This window comes from Torulaspora delbrueckii, chromosome 6 (genome assembly GCF_000243375.1).
Source record: "Torulaspora delbrueckii CBS 1146 chromosome 6, complete genome".
Lineage (NCBI taxonomy): Eukaryota > Fungi > Ascomycota > Saccharomycetes > Saccharomycetales > Saccharomycetaceae > Torulaspora > Torulaspora delbrueckii.
Window position 1 is genome coordinate 770,484 of NC_016506.1, and position 22,547 is coordinate 793,030.

At 42.1% G+C, this 22,547-nt stretch overlaps 6 protein-coding genes across 6 annotated transcripts; 1 reads left to right on the forward strand and 5 right to left on the reverse strand.

The window, feature by feature from the left end:
- Positions 1 to 48: 48 nt before the first annotated feature.
- SAC6 (fimbrin) lies at positions 49 to 2,051 on the reverse strand (the record flags this gene model as incomplete). Its single annotated transcript, XM_003682391.1, has 2 exons — positions 49 to 1,953; positions 2,031 to 2,051. The coding sequence occupies 2 exons, from the start codon at positions 2,049 to 2,051 to the stop codon at positions 49 to 51; spliced, it is 1,926 nt and encodes a 641-aa protein (XP_003682439.1).
- Positions 2,052 to 2,240: 189 nt separating this feature from the next.
- On the reverse strand, positions 2,241 to 3,047 carry APC9 (anaphase promoting complex subunit 9; the record flags this gene model as incomplete). The annotated part of the gene is made up of 1 exon (XM_003682392.1): positions 2,241 to 3,047. One exon carries the CDS (start codon positions 3,045 to 3,047, stop codon positions 2,241 to 2,243), a length of 807 nt encoding a protein of 268 aa, XP_003682440.1.
- A 152-nt stretch (positions 3,048 to 3,199) lies between these two features.
- On the reverse strand, positions 3,200 to 5,104 carry CDC45 (DNA replication initiation factor CDC45; the record flags this gene model as incomplete). Its single annotated transcript, XM_003682393.1, has 1 exon — positions 3,200 to 5,104. The coding sequence occupies one exon, from the start codon at positions 5,102 to 5,104 to the stop codon at positions 3,200 to 3,202; it is 1,905 nt and encodes a 634-aa protein (XP_003682441.1).
- A 510-nt stretch (positions 5,105 to 5,614) lies between these two features.
- On the forward strand, positions 5,615 to 6,001 carry LCL2 (Lcl2p; the record flags this gene model as incomplete). Its single annotated transcript, XM_003682394.1, has 1 exon — positions 5,615 to 6,001. The coding sequence occupies one exon, from the start codon at positions 5,615 to 5,617 to the stop codon at positions 5,999 to 6,001; it is 387 nt and encodes a 128-aa protein (XP_003682442.1).
- A 44-nt stretch (positions 6,002 to 6,045) lies between these two features.
- Positions 6,046 to 7,125, reverse strand: SEN2 (tRNA splicing endonuclease subunit SEN2; the record flags this gene model as incomplete). Its single annotated transcript, XM_003682395.1, has 1 exon — positions 6,046 to 7,125. One exon carries the CDS (start codon positions 7,123 to 7,125, stop codon positions 6,046 to 6,048), a length of 1,080 nt encoding a protein of 359 aa, XP_003682443.1.
- Positions 7,126 to 7,691: 566 nt separating this feature from the next.
- Positions 7,692 to 22,421, reverse strand: REA1 (AAA family ATPase midasin; the record flags this gene model as incomplete). The annotated part of the gene is made up of 1 exon (XM_003682396.1): positions 7,692 to 22,421. The coding sequence occupies one exon, from the start codon at positions 22,419 to 22,421 to the stop codon at positions 7,692 to 7,694; it is 14,730 nt and encodes a 4,909-aa protein (XP_003682444.1).
- Positions 22,422 to 22,547: the final 126 nt, after the last annotated feature.

Sequence of the window (22,547 nt, forward strand, 5' to 3'; positions counted from 1 at the left end):
ATTTAGAGGATGATGTATATTTTTACAATCTACAGTGAATAGAGCTCTTCATTTCTTTAAGGACATCAATGATGCGACAAAAGTGATGATCAATCTTGAGCGAACTTCATTGATATCTTCAGGCACTAGCCAGATTAAAGCACCCAATTTTCTGGCAATAGAAATTGCCAGTCTGGCATTAGCATACATTTCTTCTTCTGTCTTACCTGGAGCGACTAGATCATAGTCAACATAACCAGGTGCAATCCCATTGATGACATCCAGCAAAAAGTGCGCATTTGCCAGAGCTGGGTCCTGGAAAGAGCGAATCTTGGACGATTTGCCTCCTTTCGTGACCTGTTCTTGAGCCCACTTTAAGATTTGAGAGTCACTCATGTCCCTACCGCTCGAAGACAAACTCTTAATGGTGTTGTTAATGTTTCGGCGCATTAGCTGCCAGACTAAACCTAGTGTCAATAACTTGTTACCGTCAACGATGTCAGAGCCTTCAATACCAACAAGCGAAAATCCATTGGCTTTCCCTAATTCGACAGCGTAATTGGTGTTCTCAAGAGCCTTGAATCTGGACATTTCAGACCCTGAGCTTGGTTTCTTGTTAACGTGGTTGTATTGAACTACACCAGGCATTACCTTCTCGTAAGCTTGCAACAAAATCAAACCATCCTTTAGATCCTCGAAAAGCGAAACAACTGATGGATCGACATCTAAGGAGTTCAGCCATAAAGTGAACACTCTTGCTTCTCTTTCACCTTCAGCATCGAATTCTTCGATTTCAGGTTTCTCGGACTCTTCGACTGGTTCCAAACCAGGATGAGTGTTGAAAAGGTGCGCTACAAAAGCCAAATTCAATTTCGGATTACCAGCAACGAGAGAGCTTGGAGTCAAATATTTTCTACAATCCAATTTTTCGGCATTTTGTAACACTTGCTCTGCTCTTTGCGACAAATCAGGTGTTTGCAGAGGGTCTGTAGAGCACAAACTTGGAGCCAATTGGTTTAAAAGTATAGTATAGTTCTCACCGTCTGACACATCCCCAGAGAAGTTACTGACTCTCCTGTTCCAGTTAGCGGCTTTCAAATGGTAATTAAACCAACGTAGCAAGATTTGCTCAGGTGGCAATCTAAGGAATTGCTCCAAAGTCTCGTCATCTTCTAACAAACGATAGAGTTCTGGGTGAACTTTTATATCGATCTTACTCAACAGACCTCTTCTGATAATCTGCCAAATGAGACCCAAAATCAAGTGTTCCTTACCTTCGATAATATCTTCGGAATGCACATTTACAACAATACACCCAATAGCTTTTGCAGAGTTAATAACTATGTTAGCATTTTCACTTGCTTGAAAATTGTTCAAATCTTTCCCCTTCTTTGGCCAGTTCAACACTCTAGTATCAATTGTGTCTGGAACAGAGTCATTGATCAGCTTTGACAGCACTAAACCATCCCTACATTCATCAAATAATTGGAAAGTGTCTGTTGGGAAGGGCAAGAGGTGACCAATATCGGCATCTCCAGATAAGACACTGTTTATATGTTTGGTAAACTCCCGTCTCTCTTCTTCGTTAATAGTGTGGGTAGTACCAGTTGTAGAGCCACTAACGATAATCTTGGCCTGAGCTCCACTGCCTTTGTGTTGCAATCCACCACGATTTGGTGATTGCATCACAGCAGGGGAACCAGTATCAAAAGTTGTTTGAGGAGCAGGTCCAGCTTGAGATTCCTTTAGCTTGGCAATCAATTCCACATAATCATCTAACTCAACACGACCAGAAGCATCCACATTGACCTGTTTCAAGGTCTCTCTTGCAACATCGTAAGTGGCATCGCCAGATTGAGAAATAGCTTCCAAAGCCTGCTGTTTCTCAACCCAACCTTTGTCATCGAGATCAATAGCTCTAAACTTCTCAATAGTGGAGAATAAGTCCTCTTGGGAAAGCACAGGGAATTTTCTCTGAATAATATCCCTAGTGTTAGTAAGTAAGTTCAACACCAAAAAAAACCTTCAAAAACACAATTGACTTCACATACTTGTAGTTTCACAATGTTCATCGTTATCTTCAACTATTGATGAGCGAAGTTTGACTATTCAAAGTCTAGCTTGTTCATAATAGCAGTGGTGAAAGTTTGTTCGATTGTAAAGCCCCTTCGAGGCTTCGCTCGGTTACAATAGCTAGCACGAAAGACCTCACGTGGAAAGGTCGAAGATGGTCATTTGAGATCTTATTTTACTGCTACTTTCTACGTATTGAGACCTTCCGGAGTTGGGCTTGGTGTCGAGCTTCCTCCAACTTTGGGAGCCTCCTTATGTAGATTCTTGAGATCGATCTTCGTTGCAGCGATGATGAACATTTCATCAGTGAGATGGCGGAATTGTTCGTGGATATGTTTCCTGCTCAAAGTGCTGGTAAGATCTGAGTATCCCCAGAATCTTTTGAGACCATTGACCTTCCTACTAAGAATCTCATCATATTTTCGTACATTTGGTCTCTGCGACATGAAATTCTTGTTTATTAAGTAGTTCACATCCTCTTTGCTGCATCCTGGTATACCCTGCAATACCGATCCATTGTCGTCAATATCTGGCTCATCTTCGTAGTCTGAGCATTCCCATTCGAGGTCCGGCCTGTAAGTAGTCATGTCACCGGCATGGCCTTTCTTGTGGAATATGAGACAATGAGCAGCCCTTTCAGACTGTAAGAGATCACGTAACTTGCTTTCTGCTATTAAATGTTTTCGTAATAACGGTTTGTAGTCGTAATCGAGATCGTTGTGGTCCTTAAGGCCCTTTATGTTCAGTATTCCATCGGTAAGACCAGAATCTCCAACGTCTTCTTGAGATTCATTGCCTTCATGTGAGTGATAAACGAGTAGTGAAGCTGAACCTTTCAATGGGGTAGCATAGTGGTGCTTGCTCGAAGAATGGTGAGGACCTTTAAGTTTTGGTGTCTTCCAAGGAGGTAACGAAGGTAAATGAAAAAGCCCTTGATCTGTTGCGGAGGATTCGTCATCTGGAAAATGCTCGTTCACTCTATGAGCTCTTGGCATTTTAACAACTATTGGTTACCGCCTAGCGTAGTGTTTTTATCTCATCGGTTATCTAATCAAGCCTTAAGAGGGTACAAAGAAAATACGTGTAAAATACAAAGATTATGAAGAGTTTACTTATATGATTGTAGTTATGAATGCTGCTTGAGGAACTAGAGCAGTCCGCTCATCGTCAATTTCTCCAAGAAAGGTAGTAAATCATCACGCCGAATCTCGATTATTGAACTCTCGAAATTATCGATCTTTACTCTTGCACCTGTCTCTGATGTCATATACTGGAATGCCATGCTAAAGTTGTTCACGATTGGTTTACGTACCGGTGAGTTATCCAGGCCTCTTGGGTATCTGGGTGGAAGACCAGCCACTAAGTATGTGTCAGTAGAATCGTTCAGCGTCGCTAAAACCATCGGAAGTAGATGTTTCTCCTCAGATTCGGCACAAAATTCTATCAGCCAGTTTCCAAGTCGAAGTAAAGTTAGTGGGTTTTGGTATAGGTCCAGGTCTGGTCCATCCTGAAGGACACATAACCTATAAATGCGTAAGTCTTTTATTAATTTCTTCTCCAATATAGTAACACCAGTGTTGAAAATCGCCTTTTGTAATGACTGAGCTAACTTTATTCCGTGTTTCAGAAGAGTAATTTTATCATTATCTAAAGCATCCCAACCTTGCCAAAAATTGGCGATCCATCTCTTATGTGGGAGGTCAGAGTCGGTCGATTGATCTGACGCTTTTTCTTGGGTATTATTAAACTCAGCTGCAAGGCCATTCTTTGATTGGCCCGCTTCGAGCAGTGCCGTAAGTGCTTCCACAAATTCACTCGCACTTACTGATCCACGGAATCCAAGGGTACGCACAAATCCATCTCTTATTATGTCCTGTAAACCATATCTCTCAAGGTTTTTCTCGAATATAATCCCCAGTTCTCTCTTGATCGAGTGATCCATATAAATCCATGTTTCTTGTGCTGTAGTTATCGGTATACCCATCGTAGCAAACATCTTATGGAGCCGTTTCTTACCATTCTCACGCCACAAAGATAGCTTGGCATTAACGAAATTGGAGTAGAAAAAACTGTCATATAGTGATGAGTGTCTTAACAGAAATAAGTAGTAGTCCGGTTGGATCTCTAGGGAAAGAGAATCGGGTGTTTTGCCTGAGTAGTTACTTAGCGATATTCTTTTCACTTCGTCCTGTAACAATGGATATAGTCTATTGTACACCTGTGGATGTGGTGTATCCAGCGAGGTGGCTCCCAGTATTGTCAACCATAAGTAGTTTAAATTACATTCACCAACCGCCGATATGAGTGAGTACACTTGAAGAGAAAGGGAATTGACAACGGAGGTACCGCTAGAGTAGTACTCTTCTATGGTAGTCTCGAGTTCATGTATCTCCTTCTTCTGCTGTTTTCTGCTTTGTTTTTTAGATTCGGGACTAGGTCTCTTTCTATTCACAAATTCAACCTCATCATCATCGTCATCATCATTCTCGTCCTTGTCTGTTTGCTCTGCATCCGTTTCTTCCTCATCATCGCCCTCTTTCATCTCATTGTCCAGTTCAAGTAGTCGAAAGTAAGCCTTCTTCTGCTCACTTAGCTCTTCCTCAACGGTTCCATCGTCCATACAATTCACAATATCCGATCCAAACAGATTATCCAGATTCCAAGGTCGATGGGCATCGAAAACATATATATTCCTTCTGTACTTTGCCCCCTTCTCGACGTCTTTATCCTCATTGTCTACAAGTAGCTCCTTGGGGTCAATCTCGAAGAAAGATTCAATATCTATACTCCCCCCACATCCAACCAATATTACACTATTAATGTTATCATCCAATCTCGAGTAATGACTCTTAAGCTCAGCATACCCAAAAACTGGAACGATTTGCAATTGAACCAATTGCCTTTTTAGCAATTGCGATAGCATCTTAGTCGCACAGAGAGCATCGATGTTCAGGCATGAAACAAATATGACCAATTGGCACGACGAGTGACTGGAAGAATCCCTCAGAATATCATTGTACGGTTCCGCAATCTGGCGGATCTCATAGTACATTATAGCGACCTCTCAGCAGCCTCTTAGGAGCTTCGACTCTTGTTCTGTAATTTTTAGGTTTCTAGTAAGGCTTTTCGATTAACGCGTTTTAAAGATTTACGCGTATTCATCAATATTACACAGGGTCGCGATAGTTAGATTCTACAAGCTGTTCAAGAGGTTACTTAAAGCTTTGAGTGGATACTCTAGTACTGATATTTTGTTCTGTCCAATTTGACTTCCTGTAGGGCTTTAGACCCTCTTTTGGTCTCGCGATGGAAGAGAACGATGAAGTACAGAAATGTAAAACTCATTAGGAGGGTGGGTTACGAGGCTCATTGACAACGCCGATACCTAGGCAAATGCCATCGGTTTGCATCGGAACTGCCGATCAATACCACCTCCACGTGACTTTTCATGCCTTATACTGTTCGATATTTGATGAGTTGGCCTAATTATCAATACTTAATCCCACTATGTTGCTCAAAGGCGTATTAGAAGCGATACTGGGACTGAAACTGAATCGGCTGAATGATGTGGAATCTTTTAGGGTCATTTTTGATGACGATAGCTATTGGGTCCGGTTTTCTTTTCAACTTTAATCAACACCAGAACCAGGAACAACAAGGTGCTCCGCAATCGTTCGAGGACAAATACTTAAACAGCGAATGTGGTGGATATCTATGTCCTGACACAATGGAGTGCGTCGCACAACCAAAAGATTGTCCTTGTCCCTTTCCAAGCTCACAACTGAGGTGTGTGCTTCCCGATAACCAATACATCTGCATCTCGAAGCCAGCTACGCACGACGAAAAGCTGAACGAAATTTATGATGATCCAGTGAAAGGCCCTAAAGCCAAGAACAAAGGGGTTAGAGATTGTGGTTGGGTCTCTCAAGCGCACAAGGATCTGATATAAGCAGACATTAATTAAGTTACATACAATACAAGTCATCAAAAAGTTTAGTCTCTGTTTTTACCTGGGACCCATCTTCTGTAGATTACCTCTCCAATTTTGAAACTGGAAAACACATCAGCGAACTGCCCATTCTTCCAAAGTTCAACGATCCGTTCCTCTGAAGCCATTCTTTCTACATAGCACAAAATCAACGTCTTCTTGGCCCCACCTACAACCCGTGCAGCACTTGAATACCATGTGTAGTCGTGGTATTCTTCGCTATCCAGCACCGTGATGCAGAATTGAGCATGCTGGAATGGGGGTCCACGCTTGTAGAGAAGATAATCGCAACCAAACTTGATACCGGATCTCACACACCAACCATGCGACCGGTAGTGGTGGTAAGCCACATATTGTCTGACGAGAGGGTACAGAGTATTGTAAGAGAGAGTATCATTGTCAAATAGTCTGCCAGCAAGCGTCTTAATACTTATATCGAGTACAGGTAGTGCAAATGAAAGGAAAATGGCTTCCACAGGCATCAATTCCAAAGCTTCCAGCGGTTGAACCCCACCTTCATCGTCGAAAAGTGACTCAGACTCATTGTAAAGGATTATTTCTTCTTCAGAGTTATCTTTATCCTGTGATGCCTTGAAATCGCGTAGCGCCTGTCTCTGTTTCTCTAGAACTTCAGTTTCTTGTTCAATGCTACCACCTTGCCTTCTCAAGTCTAATATATACTTCTCGAACTCCACCCTCTTTCTCTTAAACTCCAATCTTTGCAATCTTCTCTTTTCAGTAATCCTTTCTAAAGCCAAGTTTTTAGAGCCGTCCCCCATACTTTCGTTGATCCTGGTCACTGTACGTTCTATCCAGGTTGGCTCACTTCTAGATAACTGACCTGTGCCAAAGAAGCCATTCTCCCATAGGTACATCATTTGCTCAGCATTTCGCACCAATACGTGAGCATATTTGCCACTGGTGATATCCACATGGATCTTTGTAACTCTGTTGATAGTCGTTACGTAGCAGTAAGCCCAATATATACAGGAGACTGGGTTGTGTGGCACTAGAATTGGTAGTTGAATGGGATGTATCGGCAGTGGATAACGATATCGCACCCCGTTTGGCTTTCCCTTCGCCATCTATTAAATCCCGTTGGTTATGGATTAATAATATTGAACAGTTGTAAGCTGATCAACCTTTCTTCATCCTATATGACTAGTTTGAAGATGGACGAAAGTTATTAAGAGATGCAGTTGGAAATAAAGATTCATGTAGAATGTGCCAAGAGTTATAGCTCAAGGTATTAATATTTACAGGTTGATAGTCAGATACCGTTGTAGTCTATTGAGAAATCATTGCGCTCACATCGAAGTATCTTCGAGCAACAAGTAGTTATATCATCACATTATCTTCAAGAAGGTCAGTCGATTGACCTGTAGAAATAAAAATATTAATCAGTACTCGCCTCCTGGTAAGCATGAGCATATCTTTAGTCTTGTTACGTTCTGATTTGGATTCATTATGAGATGGCTGACTTAAGAGGTGTCTTTCAAGTTTCTTGCCTTTTATATGTGTAAATTTGTAGATCGCTGAAAATTTTTAAACTGCGATGATAGTTAGGGCATGAATAAAGGAATTTGGGCTCAAATATCTGTATAATTTCACTTATTGAAACAGATATACATTACTATTACATAGTTGAGCATCACGAAGATGCTAAGTCTGTAAAAAATTGTCTTAAGATTGTAGAGAGCATTTCTGGCAACTCGCTGATATCATGAACCACAACGTAGAATTCAAATGGGAAAGTATCCAAATACTTGTCAATCTTCAATTGCATGTTACCAAATTGATCAGGAATGTATTTTACTTGACTCATGTCCATGATGGATTCACTGTTGTTGATACCATCGATAATCACAAAGACCAACATGATTCTATTCTCCCGTGCACGACGCACTAGACGTTGAACGGTGTCATGGTCTTCACACAAACCATCTGAGATAACAATCTCGAGCTGCCACTGGTCACCAGTATTCAAAGGACGGGCACGCTCAAATATTTTGATTGATTCCGCAACGAGCTTTTTAATGTCCGTCTTCGTTTCTTGGAATCCAAACCATTGGAAAGATTTAGCACCCGCATCATTGCTGAATTGCTGGTCAAAAGAATGAACTTCTTTGATGGTTTCACCAAACTTAACGATGGAAAGTCCACCAGACTCCAACTGAGTTAAAGTCTTTGAGACAAGGCACAGACTGTCGAATGCCAGTTTGACGCATTTCGACTCACTCATAGATTTAGAATCATCCAAAGCAACCATGATTTGATATTGACGCTTACTTGGCTTTGTCCTTCTCAACCAGATCTTGTCTTTCTTGAACTGCGATGCAATGTAGGGTATAATTCTCTTCATGTTCAATCTCTTACCTGTCTTATAATCACCTCTCAATTTTGTAGCTAAAGTTGGCTCCAAAATTAACCGCAATTGCTCACTTAGACGTGCAGACAACTCAGCGGTGGCAATTTCACTGTCGTGCCATAATTCACGGGAATCATCGATAGATCTTGGAGGATCACTTTGTTCTTGCAAAGTCTCGGTATCAATTTCATCCATTAGTTCTTCAAGCTCATTATTGTCGTTCCCTTGTAGCGCATCGGTGAGCGTAATACCAATTTGAGAAAGATCTTTCCTTTCTCCAATGAAGGCTCCTCTTGTTTTCTTTTCTTCAGTAGCGTCGTCAGTGGCATTCGCTCCCTCGGTTGGCGCAGATTCATTATTCTCATCACCAACTGCTCCATCTTCAACGTCCATGTCGACATCAGAGTCTTGATGCTTCTCAAGATCCGAAAGGTCATCCTCTATTGCTTTATTTTCATCAATCGATTGGACTTGGTCCTGGTTAGCATGTCCCAAAGCCTGTGTATCGCTTTCAGTATTGGTTCCATCAAGGTGTTCGAATTCATCAGGTCTCTGATTAGCCGCCTCATTGACTTGGTCCTCATTTTCGACCTGAGATGCCTCATTGATCTCTTGTCTCCGTTTATGGTACTCCTTAAGAGAATCACCAAGCTGCTTCAAGGCCTCCTTGGCTTCGCTTCTTGAAGACTCATTTCTGTCCACTTCATCAATCTCATTATCTTCTTTGGCACTTTGAGTGTCGCCGGAGCTACCGATGTCTTTTGTCTCCTCAGTGTCTCGTGAATCCGATCCTATGCCTTTTGAACCAGATTGCTGCTGAGCAGCGGCATCTGGATCATTCGATTCGATATCTTCAGGCTCATTTACACCGTCAAGTCCTGCGAGATTGTCTTCGGTAGCACCCTGTCCGCCTTCTGCATCTACTTGTTGATCATCATGTAAGTCTTCTTCGTCGGATACTTCACTCTTCTCGTCTGGATTATCCTGTGTCTCCTCCCCATCACTTGGAAGACCATTGTCGTCCATCTCATTGTCACTTCCTTCTTGGTCTTGTTCATGAGTATCCATCTCTACATCGGACTGCTCATCCACGTATTCTTCCGACTCAACAGAATCAGAGAGTTCCTCATCCTTAATTTGCTCATTCAAGTCTTCAGTATCGCTAATGTTCTGGTCACCATCTTCTTCTTCTTCTTCTTTTTCTTCACCAGAATCCAAGTTTATATCCTCAGGAAGTTCCAAAGTTTCGATTTCAGGAACTTCTGGAGCTAGATCTTCGCCTTCTTCATTCCTTACTTCATCTTCTTGTTCTCCAACGTTTTCTTCTCCTTCGTTTTCTTCTTCCATCTCATCTTTGTCTTCTCCAGCTTCATTTTCTTCCTTCTTAACTTCACTTTCCTGTGCATTCTCGTCTTTACGTTCGTCTTCACCTTTATCAGCATTTTTGCTTTCACCTTCTGCTGCCTGAACATCGGCGTCATCATCTTTATTATCTAAATTTGAGTCTGTGTTCTTTTCTTTGGCTTCGTCGTCAGGCTTTTCGTCCCACATTTTATCATCGATAGCATTAGGATCGTCGTCATCCAAGTCGTCAACCTGCTCATCCATCTCTTCTTCTTCTTCCTCCTGCTCATCGGCATCTTCTTGATCTTCCTGATCCGAGAGATTTTCCAGGTCTCCAGCCATATCACCTTCCATTGCTACAGCATCTTCTTCTTGGTCATCGTCATTCTTATCTTCCTGATCCTTGTTTTCAGTCTGAGCATTTTCAGTCAAGTCTTCATCTTGCTCGATATCTTCAGTGTTATTTTGGGCACCTTCTCCATCTCCTAGACCTGTTCCCTCGTGAAGGTTTTTGTCGTCGACTTCTTCTGATGGTGGCTCTGGTGAACAGAAACCGTTCTTGGCCAAGTTCCGTAACAGCACACTCAAAATGTAAGAGCCATGTGCCAAATCGGTGTAAAAGGCTCTACCCTTCTGCAGCATGGTAGTCATGGCACTTTCGTAAGAATTTATCACCGGTAAAGTAAAAGTTACCAAAGCACGTACCAAAACGGAGTGACGCGCGACATAGTTGTACTTCTTCAGTAATTCAACGACTGCTTCCATGTTTCTTACAATGATGACGTGGCGTAGCGATTTCAAATTACCTACAACACGTTGAGAAGACGTAGAGAGCCACCTATCTTCGTCCTCGCTAATGGATTCAACACCGGATTCCAAAACCTTCTGGAATGACAGTAATATACTTGCGAAAAGTTTACGAAGCGCGTTTTCGACCTCATTTAGTGATCCCTCCTCGCACTCTATCTTTGCAACTTTAAAAGCATTATCTTCGACCCACATCGCTAGCATGTTATAAATGAAGAAGGTAGTATCACTGCCTCGGGATCTCAACTCAACCAGCAGGTCTCCTACGAAGGTTTCAAACTCTTCGTAGGTGCTTCGGGAAGACGAATCCCAAGTAGATAGATCCTTTGCATTCTGCTCGAATCTACCCAGCTCAGTCTTGATGTTGTTGAAGAATGCAACATCGCTGGATATACTGCCAAATGAGGATGTCACATTCATGGTGATCAGAGCATAGTCGATCAGAATAGGTAGCCATTTACAGACATTTTGCAGCATACAATAGTTGTGACTTACAGACCTGAACCGCAAGTCGGCTTGCGAATTGATAATTGCCTCCAAATCGATACGAAGACGACTGAACTTCTCATGGTTAGTTGCTAGGCTTTTGATCGGTTCTCTGGTGGTTATCAATGAGAATATCAGATTTTCCACTGTTGCCATACCCTTCTCGACATAAGCAGTAGGTATGCTATCAGATGGTTCGGAGACGGCACTTCTCAAGCTCGGCAGTAAGTCTAATATCCTTAGGAAATGAGAGTCACAGCCTTCCAATGATGAATTCGAGAAAGATGCCATGTTCGTTAGAACAGCAGTAACCGTTAACTGTACCTTATGTATATCTTCCCGGAAACTGTTCTTTAGACCTATCCTTCTAAGCTCCTTTAGACTGTCACTCAAAATCTTGGTTTTCTGCATTTTCAAGGAGGCCAGTAACTTCTTCTTCTCTTTTGAATAAACCTTTGGTGTATCTTTTTCCAATCTCTCTGCTTCTGAAGCCATTCCTTTCGCAACAAAAGTAAAGTCAGGAACTTCCATATCGCTCATTTGTTTTAGGTAGCTATTCATGTTTGCCATCACAACATCGATATTTTTTAGAGGTAGCGGTCTGGAATCCCAATCTGGTATTTCAATCACTACCCGCTTAGCTTCTATTAGATTCAATTCTCTAGGAGTTGGCATTCGCAGTAGCGGTGCGCCAACTATTGTCTTCTGAGATTGCGGAATACCACTCTCAATCATAGGCTGAACGCTTTCAGATATGATTGCACGGTACTTACGAATCAGTTTGTACAGACTGTTGTGAGAACGGCGAGAACTTTGTTTTAATGCTTCCACATTTACGTCTTTCCAGCTTGCTAGCAAAATGACATCTTTAACATCTTTTTCCAGTTGCTTCCGACCAGTAACAATATGATCGATAATTAGCGGCTCAAACTGGCTGTAAAAAGCTATGATGTTGTTGACTGCCCGCAGAATGCCTGGCACTGTACAATTCAAAGAGCTGAGGTGCTTCGCGAACGCTTTTAGTAGTTTCAGGCGAGGAACAAACTCACCCACACAACTCTTGCTGAAATACACGTTAAGTGACACTAACAGCGTCGTGAGCTTTGCCTCATCATATTCTGAGGAGTTCACTGAGACAATTATTGTTTCGAAAAGATAGAACCACCATTTTCCAATGTTGGATTCCAACTTGACATCCTCCGTCTCAAGTAAGCTCGACCATGTTCGTAGTTCCAATTTTCTCCATGATATAATCAAATCAGTTATGCTCTTAATGTGCACTTGAAGAGATACTTGAGAAGAGGCATATTTTTCCCATTCTGCAACGAACGTATAAATCTGCTCCAGCTTCTGTAACAATTTAGCAATTGGGGTGTTGGTCGAGTAACTTAAAAACTCTTTGCAAATACGGAAAAGCTCATTTAAGGTAGCATGTTCAGGCCATTGTATCAACAGGTCATAGGTAGATTTCCATAAAGCGTCGACAACTACGATCGCCTTTTGCGACTCCGAGATTGAGAAGCCATTGTAGAAATCAACATCATCGCTCTGCATTTCGAAACGTTCTACCTCGCCAGCTAATCTGTTCAGAACTGAGGTCAGTTGAGCACTTTGTAGACCATGTTCTTTCGAAGATACCTCCATATCCATAAGAATTTGAACAACATTAGAACCTTCCTGCAGTAAGCTTTCCAGTCTCACGTCTTGATCATCCTCAAATATTGCCATATATGATTTTGCAAGTGAGAAGTAAATTTCATTTAGCTCGGTTTCGGCAGTGTTCCCATCTACATCTGTTACACTCAAAATTTCCTCATAATCTGGAAACATCTTTTTGAAATCCTCCTCGTAGTTATCAGTATCATCCTGGTACTTGAATATAGAGGATTGCTCTTTTAGCTTACTTTCCGCCTTGCGTTCTCTGAGTGACCATCTGTAGTACAATATTTGAAGCGCGCCGTTCCAAACAGAGATGACCTGGTCATCAGACTTGTGTAGCCTTGAAAGTTGCATATAGTAATTGAGGATTTTCTCGACGTTCACAGTATCGGTGCTACATTTTCTGCAGATTTTAGTCATTTCCCTAAAGCTAGTTTCAATTTTGAAGGGAGACATGATCGTCAGAGGGTCAACTGCCCACAATGAATCGACCTCGGTGTCAGTAACTCTCTGACGACTACCGTACCCTAACAGATCAAAACCAAATTTCATGCAATGTATGTAACCCGCAAAAATCTCGTTCAGATCTGAGAAATACTGGTAACCAGTCCTTAGACGGTCCAGAAGCTGTGAAGTATTCTGTTGGAACATACTCAACCGGTTAGCTGACGTATTTTCCCAAAGAGCAATAGATTTCATCAAGCTGTCGGCATTTTCTAAGTTCAGAGTCGAGTTGTACAGCGAGGTCCATTCGTCAAATAAATCGTCGATGGCTGAGGACGGACGGTACACTCTGGGTTTGCCTGGTGGAACAACTTCTGAACTACAACCAATAAGTTCTTCGGCTGATATTGGCTTATCTCCACTGACAACATGACGAACTGAGGACCAAGAAGTCTGGAGTTGTTTGGAGAACCCCTTGTGCTTCAGAAAATTGTCGTATATGACATAATCACGAATTGCAGGATCAGAAGGACGATCAGGAGCATACAGCTGAATTAGTGCAGCACCAAATATGACCCAAGCTCTTCCTAATGTTTCATAGGAGGGTGTTCTCAAGAGACCGATAACAGAAGTGAGATAATCTTCGAACACTTTAGCAAACTCTCCACGACCTTTACTGTGAGCAATTTTTATAATTTCTCGATCATCAATATTTGTCACATCAGTTTCGATGTGAGTTTCTATGATATTCGTTAGCCACTGGCGCAACCTATCCGAAAACAGGAGGAGTGGGTCATTCAAAACTTTCTTGGAGAGTTTCACGGTCGTCGAGAGCAAAAGTTTAGCATCTGACAATGTTTGTCCCACAATACTACCTGGAAAGCTTTTCATTATATTGCTTTTGGCCAGAATATCGCTGAAGAACGATGATGAAAACATCTTGTCCGCAAAAGACTCGTACACTCCATTTGTCTTGATCCACAAGAAATCAAATAATGGTGAGAAACAATATGCTTTTGTCTGGATTTTGAAGATTTGTTCAGTATTCAGTGAGGTGAAGGGTGCCAGGTGGTTGACGGCTTCAATTTCAACCTCTCCCTCGGCCAGCAAACATCTTGCAATGTGATCGAACTCACTCAAAAACAGGTGCTGTCTTTTGGTTAAAAACATAGCAGAGATCTCTTCCAGCTTTTGAATTCCAGAATCAAGATTGGCGCGCAACAGCCTGAAGTCATTCACAGTATTATTCAGGATGTCCTCGAACAAAGCTGTAAAAATACTTCTCAGGGATTCTACCTCCACGTAAGCGTCAGGAAACTGATTTTTTGCAACTTCATCAAATCTCTTCGAGCTTCTGCTTAGTTCATTCCAAAACTCCCAAGTTTCTGCACTTGAGGGATACGAGCTTCTAAAGGTGCTCCACAGAATATTCATCGAGTGACCGCGTGCCAGATCTAAGGAACTATTGAAACCCGAGAAGATGTATGACAGACCATCTAAATTCTGTCCTTGTCCAGCGGATTCGATGCATTGTCTGAACATGTCCTTGTACACAGCTAACCGTGCCTCATCTTTCCTGTAAGACGTTTCAAAAGCACCAATCCAGACAATCAGAAGTTTCCAAACAAATTGATAGAAGTCAAAACCTTTCATAAGCTCTCCTTCGAGAACTTTCTGAGAGAGAAATTCTATAGTCCTTTTCAGAACTCTGTAGATTGGAATTCGTGGCGGCGTCTTGATATTACGGCCATTTTCTAATGCTGCTGACATTTCAATATAGGAAAGATCGTTGAGCTTACCTCCTGTGGCCTTTGCGGAAGTGTACTGCAGGTCAGAATCGCACTTAAGAAGTAATTCTAGGGCAGCCAGCAGGTAGATGGACTCTAACTTAAAATTTTGAGGAAGAGCCTTCTCGATGGTCGAAAGTTCATAAACATTGAGTGTTGGTAAGTAATTTTGTGCATTGCAGCTCTCTGTATTCAATCTCAAAAGCCCAGATACTCTCTCTTTTGTAGGAATCATCAAAGAATCCAATCTGTCTTCCACTCTGAGGTTCGTCAAAGAGGTACGATAGGCACAAAGCTTTCCAGCAATGGACCCCTCTTGGAAAAAACGATTGTTCACAATATTTTTACCCCAACCATCCAACTCATTGAGCTGATTGAAAGGCATCAAACTGAGGAGAGGATTCACTAGAATGTCGGATGGCGACTGGTCGATGACATCCAAAACTTGCGCAAATGTGACGGGCGAGGACAAATGAGAAGGAACAAACCTCTTCAGTGGCAAAGCTGGCCGCAAATCACGTAAAGACAATGCTTTCATGCTGTCATCCACTGCTTGGGTTTTGTGCTCCGGCCCTGATAGATCATAGCCAAGCGTGAGTTTGTCAAAGCTAGTAGCTCTGTCATTTAAATCTTCCATAAAAAGTTCAACTCCTCTATTCCTCATAGCTCTCGACAACTCACCATATTTCGGGTTGACTGTTAAGAATAACCTAAAGTTAGGATGCGGGAAAACCTGTTTGGGTTGACCATCTGCTTGACTGCATTCGTTTATAATTAAGGATCCATTAGTCTCCAGTAGAGAGTTTAGTCTATCCAAAACCGATGGCGAGCACAGATTTGCATTATCTAGTATTAGCCAGTGCCCCTTCTCGACTGCTCTAACTAAAATACCATCGAACCACTCAAATTTAACCGCGGCCTCTTTGACAACGAGGGAGGACATATCTTTGATACTAGAAGCTAATTCCTTGACCTCAGCGTTTTCGGTCATGAAACAATAAAAGGCATCAAAACGCTTCTGGAACTCTTCGAAATTCTCAGCGGTGACTGAAAAATGTGACACGAAGTCCATGAGCTCGAATCCTGTAACAACTGCATCTGGGTTCTGACCATCGAATCCCATATTGGCCGTGAGAGACTTCCTCAGATATCGACGTAGATTATCTGTAATGTGCGAAATCTTTCTAGTCAGATCAACTTGCTCATACCCACCCAAAATATCCATGCTATCGACATCGCTATTCATCGAAAACATTGCAACTTCCGCACCAATAGTTGCTGCCAAAAACATGACAAGGTCTGTCTTACCAGAGTTACTGGGTCCCACCAATATAACAGGCCAATTGTTTTTTATGCATCGAATGGCAGACTCATAGATACCGAAATTACACTGCAATGGAGATAAATGAGCGGTTGGGTAGTGATATGAATCGTTCCTTCTTATAACCTCCGCATTGATTTGAAGGTAGTCTGCATCAATCTTATAGAAATCATCTCTTCTTTTGTAAGCTCCAAAAATATTCTCAATTAACATCTGGGCCTTTTCCCTGTCTGGTACATTTCTAAACCTTTGTCTTACGATGATATCAAAAAAGTCCGCCACTTGCGCTTCCTCCAATAGAGACTCCTCGGTCATCAATTTCATCCATCTAAGAGTATCTCTTAGATTGAATTCCCACGGTGATCCCTGAGTACCCCATAACTTTCTTTTGCAAACCTGATCTTCGAGGACTGACATTAGTTCAATCATCTTTGCAGCTGTGGCAGTGTTAATATTCGGGAACAAATTGTTGACGATTAACAACAAATCATTGCTACAAAGGGTGTTGATGTAAACAACACTGAAACGATTAACAAATGATTTTGGCAGACCTTTTCTACCACCACCTTGGTACTGTGGATTTTGTGCAGCGAAGACAGTGAAGTTCGGATGGCGTGCAAAATTCTTATCCAATTCTGGGATATAGGCTTCCCCACGGTGGTCAAGGCATGCATTCAGACCTTCCAGTACAGATTGGGATGCCAAGTTCATTTCATCCAAAAGGACCCATTCACCTAATTGCATTGCTCTAAGAAATGGGGCATCTCGCCATACAAACTCTCCAGAATTTTCCCCTGGAACATCAGAACCAAAAAGGTCTATTAGATCGGTTTGTTCTGACAAATTGATACGAGTTAAATTATTGCCCGTAATCTCGGCCAAGACTGTCACCAAACTTGTTTTACCTACACCTGGACTACCTTCAAGCAATATTGGTTTATGCACTTGTAAGGCACGCGCGACGCGTTGAAGATTCATGGCAGTAGTGGGGGCATTCCAGTTGAAGGAGTTGGTGATGTTTTCCGTTGAATTTCTGGACAACTTGAAGGGTCCAACTAGCAAAGCATCTTTCTTAACTTCGATCGTGGTAGAATTTTTGAAATATGCACTTAAATCTCCTTTTGCAAACTCCGATAGCTGCCTAATGCACTCTCGCTTTAACTCATACAAACCGTCCTCACTTTCAGCAAGATAAGCTGTGTTATTCGTTCCTAGAGCATCAATGAATACCATTGCCGCACCATGAGAGAGTACTGCCTTGGGGTCTTTGACAGTCGAAATACTGCTATTCATGAATTCAACCCAAGCCAGAATATCACGAAGGGAAACCACACCACTAGAGGCATTGCCACCGCCAAACTTTACGGCAAACCATTCTGAAAATGCAACAATCACTTTCCCTAGGAATTTCAGAGGTGGTGCTAATTTCGACGATACGATTAATTGAACATCATCAAAGTCCTCCATCGAGGAGACCCATATTTCAGTAAAACGATTTCTCAAAGCAGGGGACAGCTCTTTCTTACCATAGTCTCCACCAGGGTTCATTGTAGCGAAGAACTGGAAGCCATCGGTAGCAGTTACGAGGCAGTCGGAGGCCCCCTTCTCAGCCAGTAACAAGCTTCGCTCAGGCTCTAGCACACTATTCAATCTTTCCAGGACTGAGTCATCGGCTAATGAAATTTCATCCAGCAGAAAAAAGTTGCCACTTTTCAAAGCATGAATTAGTGGACCATCACACCATTCAAAGAGGACTTTTGAGTTTTCCCGCAGTTTTTTGATCGACGCCAATTGACGCTCATTAATACTCGTCTTATCCATACTGTCATATATTTCAAGCATTTCATCCAGGCTGGGCTCATTTGTCGAGCTTAGAGAGCTGCCCAAAACCTCACGTAGCTCTTCGGCCAACTTGGCCTGGATGGCAGATCTATTACGAACAGGCCTTTGAGCTCCGAGTAAGTCACCGGTTTCTGTATTCTGATGCGCGTTTAAAGTAATTAACTGCTTGGTTTTGAACCAGGCCAACAATTGACAAATCGTTGTTTTACCGCAACCAGTTTCACCGACCAGTAAGACGGGTTCATTGTTCTGTAGACAAGTAGAAACCAAGACAGATAGACGGCGCAATGCTTTTGTCCAAACAACAGAGGATTCTTTCGCAACTAATGATTTGTCTTCTAAACCTTCATAGTATTTGTCCATATCAAGTTTTACCTTCATTACTTTCTCTAGTGTCCTCTGCACAACTTCTTTTTCCTGGGGTGTCCTACAACGCTCAGCTAGTAACATGTAACCATTGGAAGCCAACTGCTCGTAACCAACAGCATCTCTGAGAGCCCAACGGAAAAGGTCACGTAAGGTAGCGAAACTATTCTTCTGCTCGAAAAGTCTCGATGATGACCTTTCAACCGAAAGGTTGCGATAAGCCTCCACGATTTTCTTTGCGTAGGGTGGAGCTATTTGACAGCGTTCGCGCAAAATCACTTCCAGTTCATCTTGAGGAATATCATCGAAATGAAGCTCGAGGAAACGATTTCTAAAAGCTCTGGAAAGAATTTTACGGCCACCATATATACCAGGAGGGTTCTGTGTTGCAAACAGCATGAAATCGGGATGGGGGTGGACGGTTTCTTGTGTCTCTGGTATGAATAGCTCTCGATTATCGTCAAGCAATCTATTAAGAGCCTCTAAAACGTCGGTGGGAGCCAAATTCAACTCGTCTAGCACAATCCAGTAACCGTTTCTTAAAGCTTCCACTAGAACACCTTCTTTAAATGCCAATTTACCGGTATCATCGGTAACATAAGTACCCAAGTATTCCTGTAAATCGGTGTGCTCGTGGTTGTTAATACGAACAAATTTGTGACCAGTAATCTCAGCGAGATATTTAACCATACTGGTCTTACCGGCCGAGGTAGGACCTTGAACAAGAACAGGGAATCTTTTGCTCGAAGTTGCTCTCACCAAATTCATCAAATTTTTCTCAACAAATGGAGTGATGATATAATGCGCTTGTTCCTTTATTTCCTCCTGACCCTTCTTCATCCAGTAATGCTTGAATTGAACGTAGTCGGGGCCTGGTGATTGTGGTGCTTGAGATATGACTGATTTCACATTCTTCAATCTTCCGAGAGTATACTTTTGAATGATGGGTTCAAGAAGTTCCTCCGACTTTTGTGACAGAAGAGTTAGAAAACTCATGCAGAAACCATCATATAGTGAGCGGCGAAGACCGTAAATATGAACAATGTCACAAACATAGAGTAAAGTACGAGTTAACGTACGAATGCTGAAGTGTGGTTTCTCGTTGGATCCATCCACAATTTGGTGATCTTCGGCTAATTTTTTGGCTTGCAAGTAAAGCTCTGCAATGTCATTGCCCACCCATTCATCGCTTACGCTGTACCTGTGAATGTATTTATCAATAATGGTCAAGAGGTCCGATATATCACGATCTGGTGAATGAACGTAAATTTCGGTAAACCTCGACCTAATGCCTGATGGCAAGTCCCTCTTACCGACATCGGTCGCGGGATTCATGCATGCAAATATTCTAAAGTCTGGGTGAGCTTTAACCGGTTCAGCATCGCCCTTTTCAGATAGTAAAATGCTTCTAGAGTCCTTCTCAGCTAACAAATCTGATATACTTTCTAATGTGTCGGCAGATGCCAAATTGACCTCATCTAAAAGCAACCATTCCCCATTTCTTACAGCTCTTACCAATGAACCTTCAACAAAGTCAAAAACAAAAGAACCCTCGATGGAGGAGGATTGGGCTTCAAACTTTCGTACCAGGTCTTCAAATTCAGTCCATTTATCTGAGAGAAGCTTTTTTTCATGATCATCAAGTCTTCTCTTCTTCTTCTTCTTTTTATTGTCGTCCTCCTCGGATTCTTTTGTGATCTCGAGAATGCTATGGGCCATTTTACAGGCCTCCGCCCAAAGGCGAACGACATTTCTCCATTGACTTCTATTGAAACACTTGTGAAGCATCTTATAGAAATGTTCATTTTTCTTCAATGAGAACGTAGCCCCGAATAGCGATTCAAAGGTCTCCTGAATCGGCAGTGCGATTGTCTTGGAGTTAACTGGCTTGTAACCACCTAACAAGTCACCCGTCTCTGTCTGTTGAGAAACATTAATAACCGTCAAGGGCTTGTGTAAAAGTTTGCTGAGCTGTTGTACAACTGTTGTTTTACCCGTACCTGTCTCACCCACTAGCAGAACAGGCTCACACATTTGAACGGCAACACCTATCTGCTCCATCAACCGCAAGGAGTGATTAGTGGAGGCGAAAGAAGTCGAGTTGACTGATTTTTTTTGCAAAATTAGTTCCGATCTTGTCAACATCGATCTTCCAACCTCAACATGATTTTGATGAGTTTCAAACTTAGGTACATGATTTTTCAAGTACAATGCAATCCTGGCGTTAGAGATCTCCAGGCATTCACCAACGCAACTAATAAGTGGTTCCAAAGCCTTGCTCTCACTGATAGCACCAGCAAAACAGTCAGTAGCCTCTGCAAAGATGTCATCGTAAACTTGCGATTCAATTAGCTGATCAGGCTCGGTTATCCTGTTATTAGCTAGAAGGACTTGAAGCCTATGACATAGTTTGACAAGGTCCCTAGCGGACACTATTCTTGTATGAGCTCCTTTGTTTAATGACGTAAATCTTGAGTCCAAATAAATCTCCCTCACGGACTTATAGGTCTGGATGAGTCGCGGTATCAAATGGAGTAGTATAGGGAATTTTTTGGTCAAAATTTCTCGAAGATCGGCCTCATTAGGCTCTTCCAACCTTATTATATTCCATAACCTCATACCAAGTAAATTCATACTTGACGTGCTGTTCTTCTGTTGATTTGCTCCCTCTTCGTTTGTCCTCACCGTTGAGATCATTTGAAAACCGTTTGCCGCTTTGATTGTTTCACCTCTAGAAGGCACGTTTAGCTCACGTCTTTCAAGCAGTGTCAATAGAATTGACAAAACCTCTGTAGGAGCCTTATCTACGTCCTCGATAAGTACACAGCGACCTTCTCTCACTGCTGTGGTCAACACGCCAGATCTCCATACAAAGGTACCAGGTTTTTCACCTGAAGTGTAAGTTCCTATTAGCAGCTTGGCATCAGTTTGCTCTCCCAGATGTATCTTAACAACGGAATCATGGCACCTCAGATATTTGGTCAATTCGTTAATCAAAAATGTCTTACCGGACCCAGCTTTACCAATTAACATCATAGGTTCTGAATTTCGCATACTTTGGGCTAATTGGCGAAGTGTCACGATTGCCTTCTCAGTTGGGACATAGGTTATATTATATGGTTCCCTGTCAGGAACAGTAGTAACCCTTGGAACAAGAACACCACATATTGAGACCACCCGGTCAGTGAAATCTTGAGGAGACAGGACAAAACAGTGTTGATTGCTCGAAATGACGAACTCTTCATCCGGTACGGGCAACCTTGAGAAACAGGAAACAATCTTTGCCTCATTCAGCTCTAAGAATCTGTAATCAACTTTTTCATTCTTCTCGTAAGGACCCAAGATCGCCTCGTTCTCATTGAAATGTACCTTTATCATATCTTTCAGTGCCTTTTCACCTGAGTCCAAGTATATGGACAGAATCTTAACAGCCAAATACTTTACCACATGGCTATTTTCTTCATGATTCATGATTTTATACATGACTTCTGGCCTGATAAATTTCGCGAATATTTCCTTGTTATGGTGCAGCAGTCTATAGTATGCTAATAATATCATACGCAGTTGCTCAGCGTCCTGCGAAGGAGCATTTTGTAATATGGTGATGAGGTATTCATTTTGTCTTTCCAAATACTGCTCAATTAGTGGTCTGGCAATAGAATAACACGTAATATATCTAGCAGTTGCATACAACACTGCAACAACCTTATCCTTGCCTGTGATGCCGATCCATCTGGAGATCACCTCCAAAATAATTTGTCTGTAAACAAATAGGTACCTCAAACTATAACTATCAGCTAGGGCAGCATGAGCCAATTTTTGCAGATTTTCTTCCGCAGTCAACTTTGGATCAAACTCAAAGCACTCGTTGGCCGCTTCCATCAAGAAAGTAGCTTTGTACAGCTCATTCCTCTCTCTAACGGAATCCAAATCCAACACTACGCTTTCGTGGAACATTTCATTAACGTTCAATCGCTCGAAATCAGCCACCTAATCTAGCTTAGTTGGGATTTTCCACACTGTGACTTATTGAATAAAATTAGTCTTCTTGAATTTTTCAAGCTCATCGGGCTGCTCATCGCC